This window comes from Scyliorhinus torazame, chromosome 10 (assembly GCF_047496885.1).
Source record: "Scyliorhinus torazame isolate Kashiwa2021f chromosome 10, sScyTor2.1, whole genome shotgun sequence".
Taxonomy (NCBI): domain Eukaryota; kingdom Metazoa; phylum Chordata; class Chondrichthyes; order Carcharhiniformes; family Scyliorhinidae; genus Scyliorhinus; species Scyliorhinus torazame.
The window spans coordinates 6,743,179-6,767,680 of NC_092716.1; the positions used below are offsets into that span (position 1 = coordinate 6,743,179).

A 24,502-nucleotide genomic window follows, 5' to 3' on the forward strand; every position below is an offset into this window, starting at 1 on the left:
TTACCTCTGTTTTGAATCTTAACACCTCGATCAGTAACCTTTCCTAAGTTATATTTCCTCTTAACTTTTCTCCTAATTTTCCTTGTCGTTGAACCCATATCTTCATGTAACAACCTGCCGCGTTGCTTACCATTAATGTTTTTACTTTCCGTTTTATTCCTTTCAGTATTACTGGGCTTATTCACTGAGCTCCCCTCAATCACTGTACCTTGTACTGTCGCCCTTTTTGATTTTTGACTATGGCTTCTCTGCCTTACACTTTCCCACTTACTGCCTTTTGTTTCTGTCCCTGTTTTACTAGCTTCCAACTTCCTGCATCGGTTCCCATCCCCCCTGCCACATTAGTTTAAACCCTCCCCAACAGCTCTAGCAAACATCCCCCCCAGAACATCGGTTCCAGTCCTGCCCAGGTGCAGACCGTCCGGTTTGTCCTGGTCCCACCTCCCCCAGAACCGGTTCCAATGCCCCAGGAATTTGAATCCCTCCTTCTTGCACGATCTCCTGAGCCGCACATTCATCCTATGTATCCTGACATTCCTACTCTGACTAGCTCGTGGCACTGGTAGCAATCCGGAGATTACTACCGTTGAGGTCCTACTTTTTAGTTTACCTCCTAACTCCCTGGATTCAGCTTGTAGGACGTCATCCTGTTTTTTTACCAATATCGTTGGTGCCTATGTGCACCACAACAGCTGGCTGTTCACCCCCTCCCACCACCACCCCAGAATGTCCTGCAGCCTCTCCGAGACATCTTTGACCTTTGCACCAGGGAGGCAACATACCATCCTGGAGTCTCGATTGCGTCTGCAGAACCGCCTGTCTATTCCCCTTACGATTGAGTCCCCATCACTATAGCCGTGCCATTCTTCTTCCTGCCCAGCTGCGCAGCAGAGACAGCCACGGTGCCATGAACCTGGCTGCTGCCGCCTTCCCCTGGTGAGCCATCTCCCTCAACAGTATCCAAAGCGGTATATCTGTTTTGCAGGGAGATGACCGCAGGGGACACCTGCACTGCCTTCATACTCTTGCTCTGTCTTTTGGTCACCCATTTTCTATCTCCCTCAGTACCTTTCACCTGCGGTGTGACCAACTCGCTAAACGTGCTATCCACAACGTCCTCAGCATCGCGGATGCTCCAAAGTGAGTCCATCAGCAGCTCCAGAGCCGTAAAGCGGTCTAACAGGAGCTGCAACAGGACACACTTCTTGCACGTGAAGGAACCAGGGACAGTGGACGTGTCCCTGAGCTCCCACATCGCACACGAAGAGCATGACACGGGTCTGGGATCTCCTGCCATGTCTTAAACCTTAGGTAAAGTTCTACAACTATAATTCCAAAAAACAAAAGAAAGAATAAATAAATTAGACAATGAAAAGAAAAACTACTTCCCAGTCACTTACCAGGGATTAAAACCCCAAGCTTTGAATTCCCACCTAGATTCAAATTCCCAAACTCACTCTTGGTTGTGTCTCACTCTGGCTGTGTCTTCTCTGGCTCACTGGGAGAACTCACTGGGAGTGAGTTTACAAGTTGCTCTTTTAAATTTGTCCTGAATTGACTCCCCTCCCCCACCTGCTTTTAGATCAAGGTAGATTTAAGTGACTGACACTTAACTGCCAACCAGTTATGTGAGTGGGTGGGGCAGCCCTTCTTAACCTACACTGCACAATTCTAGCTTAATTTAAATTAATTTAAACTCCTGAAATTTAAAATATTGGACATATTCATTGCCTAAGCTTCTATTTCTACGATCCTGAAGAAGGACAATGATCCTACGGAATGTGGGTCGTATCGACTCATATCGCTTTTGAACGTAGAGGCTAAATTGCTTTCCAAGGTTTGCTGATTGGAGCCTTGCCTCTCAGATGATTCATAGAATCATCAAATCGTCGAGTTTGCAGTGCAGAAGTAGGACATTCAGCCCATCGAATCTGCACCGGCACTTGGAAAGAGCACCCAACTTAAACCCACACCTCCACCCTGTCCCAGTAACCCCACCTAATATTTTTGGACACTTAAGGGCAATTTCACATGGCCAATCCACCTAACCTGCACATCTTTGGACCGTGGGAGGAAACCGGAGCACCCGGTGGAAACCCAGATCTGCGATTTCTTTTGTGGAAGACCGTCCCTTCATTTCCCTTGCCACCACCGTCCTGCTCGTGTCCTAAGTTAAACATTTGGGTCTCCTTTTTAAAAAAAATTTGGAGTACCCAATTAATTTTTTTTCCAATTAAGGGGCAATTTAGCGAGGCAAATCCACCTACCCTGCACATCTTTGTGTTGTGGGGGCGAAACCCACGCAAACATGGGGAGAATGTGCAAACTCCACACAGACAGTGACCCAGAGCCGGGATCGAACCTGGGACCTCAGCGCCATGAGGCAGCAGTGCTCACCACTGCGCTACCATGCTGCCCGGGTCTCCTTTTAACGCCATGTCAGAGATTCTGACCTGGAGCCTTGTCTGATGGTGCCCAATTTTGGACTCAGCTGGTGCTGGAGATGGGAGCGAAGGTGATGCTCTCAACTTTGCCTCGTTAATAGCCTGGAGGCGAGTCCTGCTTGGGTGGAGGTCTCCTACTCCACCCAGTGTCCCGGCCTGGTTGGGTGCCCTCATGGAATTTTTGCATTTGGAGAAGGTCAAGTACACCATTTGGGAGTTGGTAGAGGGGTTCCACCCAAGATGGCAGCCATTCATTTCCTTTTTTCAACAGTTCGTCACCGGCCGTTGTTCAGGGGGCTTTATTTTTAATTTATTGTTAGGGTGTTAGGTTTGGATGTGTTCTCAACTGTTGAGTGTGTTCCTCTTATATTGTCATTTATAACATCTGTTTTATATATTGTTATAAATAAAAATATTTTTTAAAAACAAAAAAGAAAGCCATCTTGACTTACCAGGATAAAAGTTCGAAGTTGGCGAGGAGTATACAACTTTTAAGTATTTATACCTCCTTGTGATCTCTGTCTTGTAATTAACCAGCAAGTTAATTTATCTCTGGCATCCGCAGCCATATAAATTGGATTTTTTTGTGATCTAACGTTGACTTGAAGTCTGTTTTCATTGTGTGTTAGAGCGATACAACACAGAAACGGGTCCTTCGGCCCACCATGTCGCCCCAATCTATGCCTCTCATAATTTTCCCTCCTCTACTCCAGGGGGAAAAAAACCCAGCCTTTCCGTCTCCTCTGGCCCAGGCACCATCCTGGTGAATCTCCTCTGCACCCTCTCCAGTGCATTCACATCCTGTCGATGGTGTGGTGATCAGAACTACTCACAATATTCCATCTGTGGCCTGACCAGTGTTTTGTAAAGTTGTAGCAAGACCTCCCTGCTCCTATATTCTCTGCCCCAGCTAATGAAGGCAAGCATTCCATATGCCTTCTTCACCACCCTGTCTACCTCTGCTGCCACCTTCAAGGATCCATGGATTTTTACACCAAGGTCTCTTTGTTCCTCAATACTCACAAAGGAGCTATCGTTCATTGTGTCTATCCTATCCTTATTAACCTCCCAAAATGCATCACCTCACACTTATCAGGATTAAATTCCATGTGCCATTGTTCTGTCCAATTTACCAGCTGATATCAATCTGTAGCCTAAGACTATCCTTGTTATTGTCAACAACGTCACCAATTTTCTTGTCATCTGCAAATTTACTAATTATACCTTCGACATTCATATCCAAGTTGTTAATGTATATAACGAACAGCAAGGATGCCAGCACGGATCGCTGTGGTACACCTCTGGTCACAGGCTTCCAATCACAAAAGCAACCCTTCCACCATCACCCTTGGCCTCCTATTAACAAGTCAATTTTGAATCCAATTTGCCAACTTGTCTCGGATCCCATGATACCTTTTGGACCAGCCTTCCATGTGGGACCTTGTCAAAGTCCTTACTGAAGTCCATGTAAACCACCAACTGCACTACCCTCATCAATATATTTAATCACCTTTTCAAAAAGCTCAATTAAATTAGTTAGACAGGATCTCCCGCCAACAGGTCCGTGCTGACTATCCCTGATCAATCCCAGCCTTTCTATGTGCTGATTAATCCTGTCCCTCGGAATTTTTTCCAATAATGTCCCTCCCACTGATGTCACGCTAACTGGCTTGTAGTTACCTGGCTTGTCCCTTCTGCCCTCCTTCGATAAAGGTGCCACATCAGCTATTCTCCAGTCATCAGGCACTTCATCTGTGACCAGTGAAGATTTAATTATCTCTGTCACGCCTCGGTAATCTGCCATAGCAGCGTGTGATCGCTCATCAAGCCCAGGGGATTTATGCACCTTTATGCCAGCTGATAATACCGTATCCATCTTAATGTGCTCTAGAACTTCACTGTCCAAACGGAAGTCTCCAGCTACCATGTCTTGCGAGGTGCTTTGAGAGTATTTCCTCACGTTATATTACTGTACCCTCTTGAATTGGAGTTTATAATATCAATATGTAATCTCCTCAGTATTGAAATGTTGGTACCATGAAACACTTTGAAAAATCCTGCTGACCGTTTATTTATTATTACTATTGCATTTTTTTCTTTAATTAGTTTTTGAATCACAGAAAGGTCTACGGCCGGAGAATGATCACTTTAAGAATGAAAATCGGGAACCAAATAGGAGGCCATCGGGTACGTGACTTGCCTCGCATCCAAATGTAACCATTTCTTTGTTCAGTGCACCTCATTCACTGCTGAGTAACTTTATTTCAGGCTCAGGGTCAGTCCAACTACAATTGGGAACATGCTCGATGGGTCGAGTGGCCTAATTCCGCTCCTATGTCTTATGGTCTGAGAAGTAAATGGGAATAGTGTTACCTGCTCTTCATTTCCTGAGAGTTGATGATGACCTCGACTAAAAAGAGTGTTTTTAAGAATTTTCTTTCCAGCTGAAGGATTCTCGTCTAGCTATTCGAGTTAGAAGCTCCGCAAGTAGTCGGCTTTATATGCTCTGAAACCATGGGCGGGATTCTCCCCTACCCGGCGGGGCGGGGGGTTCCGGCGTAATGGAGTGGCGGGAACCACTCTGGCGTCGGGTCGTCCCAAAGGTGCGGAGACTCCGCACCTTTAGGGGCCAAGCCCTCACCTTGAGGGGCTAGACCCGCGGCGGAGTGGTTTGCGCGCCGCCGGCTGGCAGGAAACGCCTTTGGCGCCACGCCAGCCGGGGCCGAAAGGTCTTCACCGGGCGACGCGGATCGGCGCATGCGCAGGAGCGTCAGCAGCTGCTGACGTCATCCCCGCGCATGCACAGGGGAGGGGGTCACTTCCGCCTCTGCCATAGTGAAGACCATGGCGAAGGCGGAAGAAAAAGAGTGCCCCCACGGCACAGGCCCGCCCGCGGATCGGTGGGCCCCGATCGTGGGCCAGGCCACCGTGGGGGCACCCCCCGGGGCCAGATCGCCCCCCCGGAGCCTGCCCGCGCCGCCTTGTCCCGCCGTTCAAACGGTGGTTTAATCCACGCTGGCGCGGCAGGCATTCCAGCAGCGGGACTTCGGCCCATCGTGGGCCAGAGAATCGGCGGGGGTGGGCCCGCCAACCGGCGCAGTGCGATTCCCGCCCCCGCCGACCGGCTCGGCGCGATTCCTGCCCCCGCGGAATCTCTGGTGGCGGAGACTTCGGGACGGGGCAGGATTCACGCCAGCTCCCGGCGATTCTCCGACCCGGCGTAGGGTCAGAGAATCCCGCCCCATGTCTCGATAATATCTGTAAAATGTCGATGATCACAAATTTGCGTTTTAAAGCTAACTGACCCAACAGAAGAGCTAGGGCCATTGATCCTGCTCAGAGTTTCACTTTGAAATGGAGTTCCACTTTCCCTTTCGTCTCCATGATCTGGTTCTCTTCCATCACAGTCAGAATCTCTTGTGACTAATGACACGTCTCTGGAATCTACTTTTCTGTCCAGAATGATGATGTAATTTCTGAAATACCTTTTTCAAGATTTGGTTCGCATAAAGTTTTGTTGCATAAATATAAGTTGATTGGAAATTGGTCTTTTCAAGAGGCTGACAGGATAAGCAAAAGGTACATTGAGATGCCAAGTACAAGATACATTTAGAAAACTGGAGGGGGGGGGGGCATATCTGATTGCGATTACTTATAAGGTGGCAAAAGCGTTTTCCAGTTTGAATAATTTTGGGACTGCAGGATGGTTTTATAGCTGTTGTTGGCCTCCTGGCTCTTGAACAGTTATCCAAAAGTAACATTTGGTTGCTTGCACAAGAAAGGAGTGGGTTTAATTTAGTAAAAATCACTGGTGCTTAACATGTTTTTCCTATTTAATTTTAATAAGTTGCCAAAATATAGCTTTGCGGGGGGGGGGGGGGGGGGGGGGGGGTAAATAAAAGCAAAATACTGCAGATGCTGGAAAACAGAAATAAAAACTGAAAATGGTGGATCAACTCAGCAGGTCTGGCACCATCAGTGGAGTACGAAGTCTTACAACACCAGGTTAAAGTCCAACAGGTTTGTTTCGATGTCACTAGCTTTCGGAGCGCTGTTCCTTCCTCAGGATTCACCTGAGGAAGGAGCAGCGCTCCGAAAGCTAGTGACATCGAAACAAACCTGTTGGACTTTAACCTGGTGTTGTAAGACTTCGTACTGTGCTCACCCCAGTCCAACGCCGGCATCTCCACATCATGGCTACCATCAGTGGAGAGAGAGAGAGGGGGTTAATGTTTCGAGTCCGTTGAACCTTCTATAGAACTGTAGTAGAGTTGGACCCACACACAGATGTGGGCAAGCAACACATCTGCAGTTGGTTTGTGTGTGCCAGGGAGACCAGGCTGATATTCTGAGCTCTGAAGGAAGAAATCCTGAAAATACTGCTGGCGAACTGAGTTGAAGGAACTTGTACTTTTTTTGAAATAAATTTGAAGTACCCAATTCATTTTTTATCCAATTAAGAGGCAATTTAGCGTGGCAAGTCCCCCTACCCTGCACATCTTTGGGTTGCGGGGGTGAGACCCATGCAGACACGGGGGAGAATGTGCAAACTCCACACGGACACACATTGCTTAAACCCTGAAATTGTATTTCAGGGCACAGTAAAAATGCCCCTTCACTACAGTTGACAGACTCATTCTGTCCAGATACTCCTGATTTTACCAATGTACATTTCACTTGTTGATAGTACACTGGTTAGCACTGTTGCTTCACAGCGCCAGGGTCCCAGGTTCGATTCCCGGCTTGGGTCACTGTCTGTGCGGAGTCTGCACGTTCTTCCCGTGTCTGTGTGGGTTTCCTCCGGGTGCTCCTGTTTCCTCCCACAAGACCTGAAAGGCGTGCTGTTAGGTGAATTGGACATTCTGAATTCTCCCTCTGTGTACCCGAACAGGCGCTGGAATGTGGCGACGAGGGGCTTTTCACAGTAACTTCATTGCAGTGTGAATGTAAGCTTCCTTGTGACACTAATAAAGGTTATTATATGATAAAGTGAGCCTTGGGGATGATCTGGATTCAAGGTTGCAGTTTAAACTTGGTTGTAGTTTTAGTTTTAAGCTGCGATTGATTACGGGCTGTCTGAAGGGGTTATGAGGTGGTGTAAGCCTCTTGATCAGCATGTCCAATCACAGATGCGTATTGACTTGCTTTATTTATTGCTTTATTGATGTTCCTCTTTAGTTGGACTGCACTGTAGCCGAGATACTGGATTGTTGCAGGTATCTTACAAAGAAGACCGTGTCTTTGTTGCAGTCTTCAATGCTGTAACTGTGGCTGTTTGAAGTTGTGATGCTGACCATCTTGCTGCTGTTCCCGGTTCTGACCTGGCTTCTTGATGTACTAACATGCTCTCTCCTGGTTATCAGGGGGCCAGGCTGTCAGGCGAGGACGTGGTGGGAGCCGAGGAAGGGGAAGATTTGCTGTACGAAGAGACGGTCCAATGAAGTTCGAAAAAGACTTTGACTTTGAGAGTGCTAATGCACAGTTTAACAAAGAGGAGATAGATAGAGAGTTCCAGAATAAGCTGAAATTGAAAGGTAATTTTGTTTTCTTCTCCTTGCTCTTTGATGAGGCTACAGTTTGCGTCCAGCAACTTCCACAGCTAAGGACGGGTGCATTTCCTAATTGTTGCATTTACTGCATGAATGTGTTCTCATTGATGCCCTTTGTTGTCTCACCTGATTGGTCTGGCTCCCACATCCGGGCCTGGTGGGAAAATTAGACCATGTGGCCAACACGTTAAAATGTTGTGGTTTGGAGAGTGCAACTCTGGTGCTTTTCCTTCAGGATCTGTTGTTTTTAACCATGGTGGTACTGTATCGACACCCTGGGCAAGTCCACGGTTAATTCCAGCCCCACTCGACCCAGAGTCGCAGCACAAGTGAATTAACCAATAATTCTTATAAGAATTGCCGAACCAATGGCTGCTCATCAGCTACACTCACCAGGTTTGTAAGTTGAAACACAATAACTGTTTATTTATAACAAGAATAATGATGAAAAATGCAATAAATACCACTGGGTACCGATAAGCTAATCTACTATTCCCTTTAACTGTCCTGTCATCTACCCACACACATAAGGCAGACAAGCAGAGGGGGGGGATAAGAATAATAAGGATGAAGATCAAAAGATAAGAATCATTGCTTCAAATGGTGGTTCTTTAGCACACTTTCCTCACAGTATGCTCGCTGATTAAAGTCTCTGGTTAATAGGAGGGCAGCGCGGTAGCACAGTGGTTAGCACTGTTATTTCACAGCTCCAGGGTCCCAGGATCGATTCCCGGCTTGGGTCACTGTCTGTGCGGACTCTACACGTTCACCCCGTGCCTGCGTGGGTTTCCTCCGAGTGCTCCGGTTTTCTCCCACAAGTCCCGAAAGATGTGCTGTTAGGTGAATTGGACATTCTGAATTCTCCTCCGTGTACCTGAACAGGCGTCAGAATGTGGCGACTAGGGGATTTTCACAGTAACTTCATTGCAGTGTTAATGTAAGCTGACTCGTGACAATAAAGATTATTATTATTATAATAGTCATCTTTGCAGAATCATTCATTCAATACAGCACTTGCAGGCAGCAGGCTTTCTGAAGAGATGCTTTATTTCTTTTCAAACTGGGCCTTCAGCTCGACGTTCACATTAAGGTCTATAATTTATGTATGGGCACTTTTTTCACATCACGTTTCAGCTCGTGTTTGAGTTCAGGCCTCTGCTGTCTTAAGAGAATAGCACCCAGACTTGCTGGAGACAGAGTCAGCTCTCTCAGTGGCCTTATGTAGAGCATTAGCTGGACCTTTGGGAGAGAGTTAGATTCCCCCATCCAGGCTGCAGAATCAAAAGTGAAACCATAATAATCTTTATTGTCACAAGTAGGCTTACATTAAAGCTTTATTGAAGTTACTGTGAAAAGCCCCGAGTCGCCACATTCCGGCGCCTGTTCGGGTACACAGAGGGAGAATTCAGAATGTCCAATTCTCCAAACAGCACGTCTTTTGGGACTTGTGGGAGGAATCCAGAGCACCCGGAGGAAACCCACGCAGACACATGGAAAATGTGCAGACTCCGCACAGATAATGACCCAAGACCGGAATCGAACCCAGGACCCTGGAGCTGTGAAGCAACTGTGCTCCTGTGTCACCTTTGGATTTGATCCCACTGGAATGTTTTCAATCACCACCTGTTGTCGGCAGAGCACAGACCTTTGGGCCAGTTCATAGAACAGTACAGGCCCTTCAGCCCACGATGTTGTGCCAACCATTTATCCTCATCTAAGATCAACCTTACGAAGTCTTACAACACCAGGTTAAAGTCCAACAGGTTTGTTTTGATGTCACTAGCTTTCGGAGCGCTGCTCCTTCCTCACCTGAGGAAGGAGCAGCGCTCCGAAAGCTAGTGACATCGAAACAAACCTGTTGGACTTTAACCTGGTGTTGTAAGACTTCATACTGTGCTCACCCCAGTCCAACGCCGGCATCTCCACATCATAAGATCAACCTAACCTACACCCCTTCAATTTACTGCTGTCCATGTGCCTGTCCAAGAGTCGCTTAAATGTCCCTAATGACTCTGACTCCACTACATCTGCTGGCAGTGCATTCCATGCACCCACCACTCTCTGTGTAAAGAACCTACCTCTGACATCTCCCCTATACCTTCCTCCAATCACCTTAAAATTATGCCCCCTCGTGACAGCCATTTCAGCCCTGGGGAAAAGTCTCTGGCTATCCACTCTATCCATGCCTCTCATCACCTTGTACACCTCTATCAAGTCACCTCTCTTCTTCGCTCCAGTGAGAAAAGCCCTATCTCCCTCAACCTTTCTTCATAAGACATCCTGGGAAATCTCCTCTGTACCCTCTCCAAAGCATCCGCATCCTTCCTATAATGAGGCGACCAGAACTGGACACAATATTCCAAGTGTGGTCTAACTAGAGTTTTATAAAACTGCAGCAAAACCTCGTGGCTCTTAAACTCAATCCCCCTGTTAATGAAAGCCAACACACCATACGCCTTCTTAACAACCCGATCAACCTGGGTGGCAACTTTGAGGGATCTATGTACCTGGACCCCAAAGTCCCTCTGTTCCTCCACACTTCCAAGAATCCTGCCTTTAACCCTGTATTCAGCATTCAAATTCGACCTTCCAAAATGAATCACTTCACATTTATCAAGGTTGAACCCCATCTGCCACTTCTCAGCCCAGCTCTGCATCCTGTCAATGTCCTGTTGTAACCTGCAACAACCCTCAACACTATCTACAACTCCCCCAGCCATCGGCAAACTTACTAACCCACCCTTCCGCTTCCTCATCCAAGTCATTTGTCAAAACCACAAAGAACAGAGGTCCCAGAACAGATCCTTGCGGGACACCACTGGTCACCGGCCTCCAGGAGGAATACTTTCCATCCACTACCACTCACTGTCTTCTTTCGGCCAGCCAATTCTGTATCCAGACAGCCAAATTTCCCTGTATCTCATGCCCCCTAACTTTCTGAATGAGCCTACCATGGAGAACCTTATCAAATGCCTTACTGAAATCCATATACACCACATCTACTGCCCGACCTTCATCAATGAAGGCGACCAGCCTTGGGGCAGCACGGTAGCCTTGTGGATAGCACAATTGCTTCACAGCTCCAGGGTCCCAGGTTCGATTCCAGCTTGGGTCACTGTCTGTGCGGAGTCTGCACATCCTCCCCGTGTGTGCGTGGGTTTCCTCCGGGTGCTCCGGTTTCCTCCAACAGTCCAAAGATGTGCAGGTTAGGTGGATTGGCCGTGATAAATTGCCCTTAGTGTCCAAAATTGCCCTTAGTGTTGGGTGGGGTTGCTGGGTTATGGGGATAGGGTGGCGGTGTTGACCTTGGGTAGGGTGCTCTTTCCAAGAGCCGGTGCAGACTCGATGGGCCGAAAGGCCTCCTTCTGCACTGTAAATTCTATGAATGTGCCTCGTCACATCCTCAAAGAATTCAGTGAGGCTTGTGAGACATGACCTGCCCCTCACAAAGCCATGCTGACTATCCTTAATCAAACTATGTTTTTCTAAATAATCATAAATCCTATCTCTCAGAAACCTTTCCGATATTTTGCTCACCACAGACGTAAGACTGACTGGTCTTTAATTCCCAGGGATTTCCCTATTCCCTCTCTTGAACAGAGGAACAACATTCGCCTTCCTCCAATCATTCGGTACTACTCCAGTGGAGAGTGAGGACGCAAAGATCATCGCCAACGGCGCAGCAATCTCCTCCCTCGCTTCCCGTAGTAACCTTGGGTATATCCCGTCAGGCCCAGGGGACTTATCTATTCTGATACTTTTCAAAATTTCCAGCACATCCTCCTCCTTCATATCAACCTATTTGAGCCTATAAACCTGGTTCACGCTGTTCTCATGGGCAACAAGTTCCCTCTCTCTCGTGAATGCTGAAGCAAAATATTCATTTAGGGCCTCCCCCATCTCCTCAGACTCTAGGCACAAGTTCCCTCCACTATCCCTGATCGGCCCTACTCTCACTCTGATCATCCTCTTATTTCTCATATAAGTGTAGAATGCCTTGGGGTTTTCCCTAATCCTTCCCGCCAGGGCTTTTTCATGCCCCCCTTCTAGCTCTTCAGTCCATTTTTGAGTCCGTTCCTGGCTACCTTGTAACCCTCTAGAGCCGTGCCAGATCCTTGCTTCCTCAACCTTACGTAAGCTTCCTTCTTCCTCTTGACTAGAAGCTCCACTTCTCTTGTCATCCAAGGCTCCTTCACCTTACCATTCCTTCGTCTCAGTGGGACAAAACTATCCAGCGCTCGCAGCAAGTGCTCCTTAAACAACCCCCACATTACTGTTGTGCATTTCCCCAAGAACAATTGTTCCCGCTTTATGCTCCTCAGCTCCTATCCAGTAGCCGTATAATTTCCCCTCCCCCAATTAAATACCTTCTCATACTGTGTGTTCCTATCCCTCTCCATGACTATGGTAAAGGTCAAGGAGTTGTGGTCACTGTCACCGAAATGCTCTTCCACCGAGACATCTGACACCTGGCCTGGTTCGTTGCTGAGCACCAAGTCCAATATGGCCTCCCCCCTAATCGGCCTATCTACATATTGAGTCAGGAATCCTTCCTGTACACACCTGACAAAATCTGCTCCATCCAAACCATTTGCACTAAGGAGGTTCCTGTCAATATTAGGGAAGTTGAAGTCACCCATGACAACAACTCTGTTACTTCTGCACTTTTCCAAGATCTGCCACCCAATCTGTTCCTCTATCTCTCTGCTGCTATTGGGGGGTCTATAGAAAACTCCCAATAAAGTGACTGCTCCTTTCTTGTTTCTGACTTCCACCCATACTGACTCAGTAGACAAACCCTCCTCAACTACCTCCTTTTCTGCAGCTGTGGTGCACTCCCTAATTAACAGTGTCACTCCCCCTCCTCTTTTATCTCCCTCCCTATTCTTCTGAAAGCATCTAACCCCGGAACATCTAACAACCATTCCTGCCCCTGTGAAATCCATGTCTCTGTAATGGCCACAACATCGTAGTTCCAAGTACTGATCCATGCTCTTAAGTTCATCTCCCTTATTCCTGACACTCCTTGCATTGAAACAGACACACTTTGACCCATTCCACTGAGTGAAACTTTGCCCTATCAACTGTCTATCTTCCTCACAGACTTGCTGCATACTATTTCTGCCTGTTCAACAGCTACCCTATCCTCTAATCCATAGCTCTGGTTCCCACCCCCCCTGCCAAACTAGTTTAAACCCTACCGAAGAGCTCTAGCAAACCTCCCACCCAGGATATTGGTGCTCCTCCAGTTGCAATCCGTCCTTCATGTACAGGTCCCACCTTCACCAGAAGATATACCAATGATCCACATATCTGAATCCTTCCCTCCTGCACTAGCCCTGTAGCCACGTGTTCAGCTGCACTCGCTCTCTGTTCCTTGCCTCACTTGTACGTGGCACCGGTAGCAATCCTGAGATCATTACTCTGCTTGTCCTGCTCTTTAGCTTCCAACCTGTTGTAGGAAAATCAACCACTTCAGGAGTCAGACTTGCTGTGTCCAATTAGTGCAGTTTATTGTTACTCGAAGCTTCGGGAGAAAGCGTACGTACCCCGCGGTACGGTAGCCAGCCTTTCTCGTGGTTTAAATGGCAGTCATTCATTTTATACTTTAGGTTCAATGGGCCCAGATACAAAACAATTATCACCTTGCTATCTTTAAACATTTTATAGATTGTACATCGCTATTTGTAAGCATTTTGCCATTTACACATGGTTATAGTTAAAGAGGTTTTACAGGTTACAGGTAGCAGCAGGAAAGCAGTATCGATTGTCCCTTTGTTTTAGGAAATGGCCCAAGACATTTGTATTAGCATATCATTGTGTACAACTTGGCTGAAGTCAGCTTTATTCAAGTGGTGTCCCGCATTTATGTATTTCTTAATCTTCCTGTCTGGCTCCCTTTGTCCTGGATCTGTTCCTATCTGTCCCACTGGCACCCCGCTGGGCTCCAGGCATCAGTTATGTCTGCTTTATTCTCTGTGTCTCCATCTTGTGTATCAGGCAGCCATCTTCTGTGCCAAGTGCCCTCCTGAACCATTTCCCACTTCACAACCTAACTTCCTAAAACCACTTTTTAGATCCTCATCCCTTTTCTTAGCTATGTCGTTGGTGTCTAAATGCACCACGACTTCTGGTTGCTCCCCCTCCCCCTTAAGAATCCTGTAGACTCGATCCGAGACATCCCTGGCACCCGGGAGGCAACAGACCTTCCGGGTGTCTTGTTTGCGACCACAGAATCTCCTATCCAATCCATTCCCCTAACCATTGAGTCTCCTATCACTATTGCTTTTCTATTCTCCCCCCTTCCCTTCTAAGCCACACAGTCAGGCTCAGTGCCAGAGACCTGGCCGCTTGGGCCTTCGCCCGGTAGGTCATATCTCTCTCTCTCTCTCTCTCTCTCTCTCTCTCTCTCTCTCTCTCTCTCTCTCTCTCTCTCCCCCCCCCCCCCCCCCCCCCCCCCGCCCCCCCTTTACAGGATCCAAAACGGTATACTTGTTTTGAAGGGGAACGGCCACAAAGGATCCCTGTGTTGACTGCCCGTTCGTTTTCCTTCCACTGACTGTAACCCAGCTACCCTTGTCCTGTACCTTGGGTGTGGCTACCTCCCTGTAACTCTTCTCTATCACCCCCATGTAGAAGTAGAAGACCTCTACCCAAGCCAAACTCTCCTTCGAGCTATTAACATCTGCCCTCACTCCCATCTGCAGCACCGGCAAGTCCGAAACTCCAAAAATGGCCACCAAAGAACAAGGCACACTGGAGAATGTGGAGTTTACCCTGCAAAGGGCCTCACTCCACACCACCTCACCTAAAATAGGTCCCAATTCCCCCTCCCACTTCAGCTTCACCTCATCCACTGGGGTCAGCTCCACTGACAAGACTTGGCCAGAGATACCCAAAATACCCCCTCCGCCAGACCCGGCTACAGACAGAATCCTCCTCAACAGGGAGGATGGTGATGACGAGGGAAACAAAGGGAAAGTACTTTTCAATAAGTTACGAACCTGGAAGTATCGGAACAAATTTGCCCCAGAGATTGGAAACTTTACCGACAGCTCCTCAAAACTGGCAAACTGCCCCCTCCACAAACAAGACCCTTCCCCTCCCCTGACCTAAACACTGAGTCTAAACTTGATGGCACAAAAGGATGCTTACCACAGATAAGGGCCAATAACAACATAGAGCTAAGCCTAAAATGTTGTCTAAATTGCTTCCATATCCTCAGGGTGGACATCACCACCGGGTTTTTAAAAACTCGCAGGGGAAAACGGAAGCGAGGCAGTTGTCAAGGCACCCAAACTGGAGCCCCTCCAATAAATCACCTCCATTCTCCCAAATGGAACTCGGATCGCTAATCCACAGCAACACAGTCACAATGTTGACGGCCCAATAATAACTCCAAGGAGGACTGGCATAGTTCAGTTTATGAAGCAAGGCCCAATCATGGATCACCTGGATAGCCAGATAACGATGACTGGATCTGGCAAGACGAAAGATAACAGCCCCAGATTGTCTCCCCTCCGTAGGGGATTGACTGGAAAATATTCACTCTTATCCAGATTCAACTTGTGCCCAGAAAAGGAGCCAAAACTCCAAAGTAGCTTCATTACTCTGCACTGCTTCTCAAACTGTTTCTCGAACTCCGTTGTTAGCGGAGATATCGGTGCGATTGGAATGGCCGGTGTCACAGGTGCAGCCTCCGCCATTTTCTCCGTTGAGGAGACTTGTGAAGTTGCCGAATCCATCGACTAACTTCTATCCACAGGTTTCTTTCCCCTGGCCTTTTCTGGCATCTCTTTACTGTGGCCACCTTATATTAGCTGGTGGATGGGATTTTTCAAAAAAATAACCCCAGAAACAGGATTTTAAAAACGCCGAAATTAAGAACCCTGTCAGGAGCTACCTTGTGTGCGACCTCTCGCTACATGCTGCCATCGGAAGTCAACGGTTTACAAAGCTGCCGGGAAAGAGTAGGATAATGACACTCATCAGGCAGTTACGGTGGATCTTTGCTATTCTAACCTGTGGAGCAGAACAAAATAGAGCCCTTCACGTAAGAGCTGTCAAAAAAAAAGCAGAGTTTTGCAGTGTCTGCTTGGCTTAGTCGCGTTCCTGAAGTATAATCAAAACACAACGGGTTCAAGATCAATGCCAGGAGCTGAGCATGTATCATACATTAACACCGCAAGTAGGACTGAAGGAGAGTTCCACTGCAGTCCTTTGGATGTGCTGTTAAAATGAGACTGACTTCTGCATGTTGTGGTATTTCAGAAAAACATCAATCCACACCCATGTGAACAACATTATATGCTTGTTTGTCTCTGCTCTTTGCATAGAAATTTTGTACACCGTAAGAACTGGCCTAATAATTCGCGTTTAAATTGTTTCAGGATGTTTGAAATATAAAACGCATAGGAAAGTGAACTTAATCTCATTCCTTCCATTTCACAACTCGCTGTCTCAAACCTATTAATTAAATAGAACAACGTGCCTGTGTAGGGTTGGAGACAAGGTAAGTAGCACAGAGAAACTTGGAAAAAGGACAAGCAAAAGAAATTACACCTAGAAGGCACTGAAATATATAGAAGACAGAAAATGCACAAGGCAAGTCAGCATCTGCAGAGAAGGAAGGACTTTCATTTCTACAGCACATTCCATGATTGCAGACCGGCCAAAGCATTTAACAACCAGTAAAATACTTTTTGAAGCATGGTAATTGTTGAAAGGTAGGAAATGTGCCGACCAATCAACCCAGCAAGATCCAACAAACTCCAATATAGCACCTGTGGTGTATTGAAATGATCCAGGGTGCTTCAGAGGAGCAGACTCATCACCAAGCCGTGCAAGGTATTATTTCAGATGACCAAGAGCTAGGTTCAAGGAAGTGTTGTCACAGAAGTAAAGCATGGCAGAGAGGTGTCGGGAAGGTATTCCGGAGCTTGCGTCCCAGGTAACTGAAGGCACAGCCACCAATTGTGGAGGAATTCATATTGGATGCACCAGAAGCTAGAATTAGAGAAGTACAGATATCTTGGAGATTTATGGGGCTGGAGGAGATGAGAGAGATGGGGAGGGGCAAGGCCTTGGAGATATATGCAAGTGAGCATGAAAATTTCAAAATTGATATGTTGCTTTTTTTTCAAATAAATTTAGAGCACCCAAATCTTATTTTTCCAATTAACGGGTAATTTAGCATGGTCTATCCACCTACCCTGCCCATCTTTGGGTTGTGGGGTTGAGAGCCACGCAAGCGGGGAGAATGTACAAATTTCCCATAAGACATAGGAGAATTAGGCCACTCGGCCCATCGAGTCTGCTCCGCCATTCAATCATGGCTGATATTTTCTCATCCCCATTCTCCTGCCTTCTCCCCATAACACTTGAACCCCTTATTAATCATGTGCAAACTTTCAGGACTGAAATCGAACCCAGGTCCTCAATGCTGTGAGGCAGCAGTGCTAACCACTGCGTCGCACTAACAATGTGTTGTTTGACATGAGAACCAACACAAGCATGGGGGTACAGAGGAATGGGACTTGCTGTGAGTTAAGACAGGGCAGCGGGGCGACACTTGGTGCAGTGGTTAGCACCGCGACTACGGCGCTGAGGACCTGGATCTCTGGTCCGTGTGGAGTTTGCACATTCTCCCCGTGTCTGCGTGGGTTTCACCCCCACAACACACAGATGTGCAGGGTAGGTGGATTGGCCACGCTAAATTGCCCCTTAATTGGAAAAATAAATATTTGGGTACTCTAAATTCATAAATAAAAGACGGCAGCAGACTTTTCGGCGACCTCCAATTTACTGTGTATTGATTGGAGGCAATTACAGCTCGCCTTTTACTGGATAACGGGTAAGTAGTCTGATAATTTGGCAACAGTGGAGGAGTCGATAGACGTGGTGAGGTGGAGCTCACTGGTGTTAGTGTAATGAAAATTAACACTTTGTTTTCAGATGATGTTGCCCAAGGACAGCGTGTATATGAGATCTTTCACCATCCTGTCCACCTGCGACTCCACCTTCAAGGAGATACGAACCTGTACTCCAAGTTCTCTTTGTTCTGTAACTCTCCCCAACTCCCTACCATTAACTGAGTCGGTCCTGCCCGAATTTGATCTCCCAAAATGCATCACCTCCCATTTATTCAAATTAAACTCCATCTGCCATTCATCGGCCCACTGGCCCAATTGGTCAAGATCCTGTTGCAGTCTTATACAACCTTCTTCACTAGCCACTATGCCACCAATCTTTGTGTCATCTGCAACATTCTCATCCAAATCATTTGCAATATATATTGGCTTCGGTCATCAAGCCAATTTTGTATCCAATTGGCTACCTCCCCTGGATTTAACATTTTGCAACAATCTACCATGTGGTACCTTGTCAAAGGCCTTGCTGAAGTCCATGTGGATAACGTTGACAGTACTGCCCTCACCTACCTTCTTGTTTACCCCTTCAAAAAACTCAATGTGAGACATGGCTTTCCCTTACAAAGCCATGCTGACTTTCCCTAATTAGCCCTTGCCTGTCTAAATGCCTGTAGATCCTGTTCCTCCGAACATCTTCCAACAACTTACCCACTACAGAAGTGAGGCTCACTGTTATCCATACAGCCCTTAAACAAGGGTACAACATTTGCTATGCTCCAATCTTCAGGCACCTCTCCTGTGTCTGTCGATGATTCAAATATCTCAGCTAGGGGATTGGCAATTCCCTCCCTAGCCTCCCACAATGTCCTGGGATACATTTTGTCAGGTCCCGGGGATTTATCTATCTTGATGCGCTTTAATACCTTCAGCACCTCCTCCGTAATATGTACACTCCTCAAGACTTGACTTTTTATTTCCCTAACATTCGTACCTTTCTCAACAGTAAATACTGACTAGAAATATTCATTTAGGACCTCTCCCATCCCTTGTGGATCCGCACATAGATGACCTTGTTTATCCTTAAAAGGCCCCACCCCCTCCCTAGTCACTCTTTTGCCCTTTATGTATCTGTAAAAGCTCTTTGGATTTTCCTTTGCCTTATCTGCCAAAGCAATCTCATGTCCCCTTTTTGCCCTCCTGATTTCTGTCTTAACTCTACTCCGACAAGCCCTATACTCTTCAAGGAACCACTTGATCCCAGCTGCCTATGCATGTCATATGCCTTCTTCCTTTTGACCATGGCCTCAATATCCCGAGTCATCCAGGGTTCCCTATTTCTACCAGCCTTACCCTTCACTCTTAAGAGGAATGTCCTCACCCTGAACCCTAGTTATCACCCTTTTGAAAGGCACCCACTTACTAGCTATCCCCTTGCCTGTAAACCAGCTCCCCCAATCAACTTTTGAAAGTTTGCACCTAATAACATTTAAATTGGCCTTGTCCCAATTTAGAATTTTAATTTTTGGGCCAGAATTATCATTCTCCATAGCTATCTTAAAACTGGTCCCAAAGTGATCCCTCACTAACACTTCTGTCACCTGCCCTTCCTTATTCCCCAAGAGGGGGTCAAATTTTGCCCCCTCTCTGGTCGGGCCATCCACATATTGAATGAGGAATTCTTCCTGAATACACTCAACAAATTTCTCTCCATCCAAACCCCTAGTGTCCCAGTTAATGTTGGGAAAGTTAAAGTCCCCTACTATTACCACCCTATTTTTCCGGCAGCTATCTAATATCTGTACATATTTGCTTCTCGATTTCCCGCTGACTATTTGGGGGGCTATAGTAAAGTCCTGTCAAAGTGATTTCACCCTTCATATTTTTCAGTTCTACCCATATAGACTCTGAGCGAACCCTTGGATATATCGTCTCTAGGGACAACATCACAGCAGTACAGAGTAATCAACAAAATTAATTAATAAAAATGTCGAGGTGACAGAGTTCAGTTTGTACGTGTCTAGCTCACTCAATCTCCGAGTGTCAGTTGAAAGGAATTCAGGACCGGCATGTTCCTGTCAGGAAGAAGGATAAATACGGCAATTTTCGGGAACCTTGGATAACGAGAGATATTGTAGGCCTTCGTCAAAAAGAAAAAGGAGGCATTTGTCAGGGCTAAAAGGCTGGGAACAGACTAAGCCTGTGTGGAATATAAGGAAAGTTGGAAGGAACTTGAGCAAGGAGTCAGGAGGGCTCGAAGGGGTCACGAAAAGTCATTGGCAAATAGGGTTAAGGAAAATCCCAAGGCTTTTTACAGGTACATAAAAAGCAAGAGGGTAGCCAGGGAAAGGGTTGGCCCACTGAAGGATAGGCAAGGGAATCTATGTGTGGAGCCAGAGGAAATGGGTGAGGTACTAAATGAATACTTTGCATCAGTATTCACCAAAGAGAAGGAATTGGTAAATGTTGAGTCTGGAGAAGGGTGTGTAGATAGCCTGGGTCACATTGAGATCCAAAAAGACGAGGTGTTGGGCATCTTGAAAAATATTAAGGTAGATAAGTCCCCAGGGCCTGATGGGATCTACCCCAGAATACTGAAGGAGGCTAGAGAGGAAATTGCTGAGGCCTTGACAGAAATCTTTGGATCCTCACTGTCTTCAGGTGATGTCCCGGAGGACTGGAGAATAGCCAATGTTGTTTCTCTGTTTAAGAAGGGTAGCAGGGATAGTCCAGGGAACTGCAGGCCGGTGAGCCTTACGTCAGTGGTTGGGAAATTACTGGAGAGAATTCTTCGAGACAGGATCTACTCTCATTTGGAAGCAAATGGACGTATTAGTGAGAGTCAGCATGGTTTTGTAAAGGGGAGGTCGTGTCTCACTAACTTGATAGAGTTTTTCGAAGAGGTCACAAAGATGATTGATGCAGGTAGGGCAGTGGATGTTGTCTATATGGACTTCAGTAAGGCCTTTGACAAGGTCCCTCATGGTAGACTAGTACAAAAGGTGAAGTCACACGGGATCAGGGGTGAGCTGGCAAGGTGGATACTTAACTGGCTAGGTCATAGAAGGCAGAGAGTAGCAATGGAAGGATGTTTTTCTAATTGGAGGGCTGTGACTAGTGGTGTTTCGCAGGGATCAGTGCTGGGACCTTTGCTGTTTGTAGTATATGTAAATGATTTGGAGGAAAATGTAACTGGTCTGATTAGTAAGTTTACAGATGACACAAAGGTTGATGGAATTGCGGATAGTGATGAAGACTGTCAGAGGATACAGCAGGATTTAGATTGTTTGGAGACTTGGGCGGAGAGATGGCAGATGGAGTTTAATCCGGACAAATGTGAGGTAATGCATTTTGGAAGGTCTAATGCAGGTAGGGAATGGTAGAACCCTCGAGAGTATTGAAAGTCAGAGAGATCTAGGTGTACAGGTCCACAGGTCACTGAAAGGGGCAACACAGGTGGAGAAGGTAGTCAAGAAGGCATACGGCATGCTTGCCTTCATTGGCCTGGGCATTGAGTATAAGAATTGGCAAGTCATGTTGCAGCTGTATAGAACCTTAGTTAGGCCACACTTGGAGTAAAGTGTTCAATTCTGGTCACCACACTACCAGAAGGATGTGGAGGCTTTAGAGAGGGTGCAGAAGAGATTTACCAGAATGTTGCCTGGTACGGAGGGCATTAGCTATGAGGAGCGGTTGAATAAACTTGTTTTGTTCTCACTGGAACAACGGAGGTTGAGGGGCGGGGTCTACAAAATTATGAGGGGCATAGACAGAGTGGATAGTCAGAGGCTTTTCCCCAGGGTAGAGGGATCAATTACTCGGGAGCATAGGTTTAAGGTGCGAGGGGCAAGGTTTAGAGGAGATGTTCGAGGCAAGTCTTTTACACAGAGGGTAGTGGGTGCCTGGAACTCGCTGCCGGAGGAGGTGGTGGAAGCAGGGACGATATTGGCATTTAAGGGGCATCTTGACAAATACATGAATAGGATTGGAATAGAGGGATACGGACCCAGGAAGTGTAGAAGATTGTAGTTTAGTCGGGCAGCATGGTCGGCACGGGCTTGGAGGGCCGAAGGGCCTGTTCCTGTGCTGTACTTTTCTTTGTTCTTTGAGTGCTCACTCACTTTGAGTGCATGTGTAGGTGTGGGGTGGTGAGAGTGAGTGAAAATTCTGAGACTGGGAGTAGGGCCACACTCACTGCCACATGTGCATTCATGCCCACTGCCACATGCATGCCCACTGAAGAGTTTAAGGATTTACACAAGGTTTTTGCTCTTTAATTTATCAGTAAAGCTTATGCTCTTTTTGTTTCTTGACAGATGACAAGCAGCCTGATAAAACGGACAAGGCTGTAAATGGTGAAGATAAAGGTGACTCAGGGATTGAAACACAAAACAGTGAAGGAAACGCCGATGAGGAGGAGGCTTCGGGACCGAAATGTTATTATGACAAAACCAAATCCTTTTTTGACAACATTTCCTGTGATAATGAAACCAGGTATTTATTTTCTGCCAAAATTGGTAGCTTCACAAAAGTATCAATAGTGTATTTTCACAATTTCTGAATGGAAGATGCAATTTTCTGTCCCATAAATGTATACATTGCAAACACAAAGCGCGCAGTGTTGGTGTGGAATGTTTTGGAGCAACGATGCTTTTTGGAGAGATTTCTCCGAGATCTGCAAACCACTCCTGCTCCCAATGTGTGCAATGGTGTGGTTAGTAATGCCGGTCTGCTAGAATTATCCATCTGCTGGACTGCGGAGTGGCACAGATGGTGTCCTGGGTTAAATTGCAATGTAAGCTGTGGGTCTTTGTCAGAGGTATATCGCCTTTAAAGGATATGTTTGCACTGATTCACCATCAACTTTTCATGGGCAACCGAACCGGGGATACGCAATAAGGGTGGCCCTTACTAGTGACACTTAATGAGAATGAATGTTTAAAGATATAATTTAAAAATATAATTTGCATTGGAACAAAAGACAACCATTCTCTGTTGAACTGCAACATAGTTTTAGGTGGCTTTGAAGTCAAAATGCTAGTCTCTGTCCTGGCTGTGGACACCACTTCGAGGAAGCACCATGGAGGAGTACTGATACTGACAGTACGCGGAATCAATTGGGTGTTTCTGTGCCCATGTTTGACCTGTCACCAGGCCTGTAAATTTAAACACCATTTTTATTAATAACAATAACTAATATTAAATATGCAGCAAAACAGCTGGTTGACTATTACCCAATTCTAACCCTAACTCGCTCCACCCATACACACAAGAGAGACACATACAGAGGGGAAAAGACGGGTGCCCACTCTTTCCAAACCACTGCCCACTCTCTCTCCAACTATCTAAGAAAAAAAAAGAATGTATAAAGATAGCAGTCTTTGTTTCAGATTGTTGTCTTGCAGTATGCCTTTCTTTGGTCTAGGCTTTCAGTTTGAGGTTTTTGCTTTCAGTCTGTAATAGTTTTCACTGTAGATTTATCCAGGTTTCAAGAACGCCTCTGCAGGTTAAGAGATCAGGAAGCAGCATTTCTGAAGAAAGAGGTAGACACTAACAGTTTCCTCTCTGAGCGTCTTGGATCCGACTGTCACTTCCTGCATCCCCTAAAATCCTTTTCACTCTGGTGGGACCCAATCACCATCTGTCGATGGGCAGAATATGGCTCCCAGCCAACCAATTGAACCAAATCTGTTCGAAGGCTGCACGGTGTACTGTTTTGCAACTTTTGAGTTCCCCACTACCTCTGCTTGACTTAAAGGTGCATGTCCAGTAAATATCCATGGATAAAAATGATAACCACAAAGTAAAAGAAATGGGAAATAGGGAATCAACAGGAAGGACCCTTCCATTAGTCAAGACGCCATTTCCGGTTAGACGGGGCTCGGTTTGTTGTTGTCGTTTCCGGTGCCTAGGTTGATGCCAAGTGGTCGGTCCGGTTTCATTCCTCTTTCCTGTTTTTCTAGCGGTTGGATACCACTGAGTGGCTTGCTGAGGCTATCTCAGAGGGCATTTAAGAGTCTGTGGGTCTGCAATCACGTTTAGGCCAGAACAGGTCATCGGCAGCTTTCTTCAAAGTGAACCAGTAGGGTTTTTAACGACAGTCGACTAAAGTTTCATGGTCATCATTGGATTAGATGTTTTATTGAGTTAAGTTCCACAATCTACCTTGGTGGGATTTGAACCTGCGTCTCTGGATTTCTCCACCAGCGACAATAACACTGCTCCACCACCATGTAGGTCAAATATTTTAGGTTCTTGTGTCTTAACATTAAAGCTAGGCTATTTAGGAGTGAAATTGTGAAACCATTTTCACATAGGGTTTTGGGGTCCCAATTGAAGCTTCCAAGACTAAGGAAAATGTTTGTAATGGAAGGGTCTTGAGGGATATGTTTCCAAGGCAGGTTGAGGAACAGACATGATCTAGGGAACCTGAATTGTAGCTCCAGTATACAGGAGGTTGAGAGTAGTGAGGTCATGAGTAAGGTTTCAAAGTTGCAGGAGTGTACCGGCAGGCGGGAAGGTGGTTTAAAGTGTGTCTACTTCAATGCCAGGAGCATCCGGAATAAGGTGGGTTAACTTGCGGCATGGGTTGGTGCCTGGGACTTCGATGTTGTGGCCATTTCGGAGACATGGATAGAGCAGG

The 24,502-nt window shown here is 46.6% G+C and overlaps 1 protein-coding gene across 4 annotated transcripts in view; it reads left to right on the forward strand.

Annotated features, from left to right (window-relative positions):
• Window positions 1–24,502, forward strand: part of LOC140430327 (protein LSM14 homolog A-like) — a 115,469-nt gene that overhangs the window by 82,773 nt on the left and 8,194 nt on the right. For all 4 annotated transcript variants that reach the window (XM_072517774.1, XM_072517776.1, XM_072517773.1 and 1 more), the window contains exons 6-8: window positions 4,551–4,631; window positions 7,808–7,978; window positions 22,176–22,353. In XM_072517774.1, coding sequence (XP_072373875.1) covers window positions 4,551–4,631; window positions 7,808–7,978; window positions 22,176–22,353 — 430 coding nt within the window. The remainder of the gene's footprint in view (window positions 1–4,550; window positions 4,632–7,807; window positions 7,979–22,175; window positions 22,354–24,502) is intronic.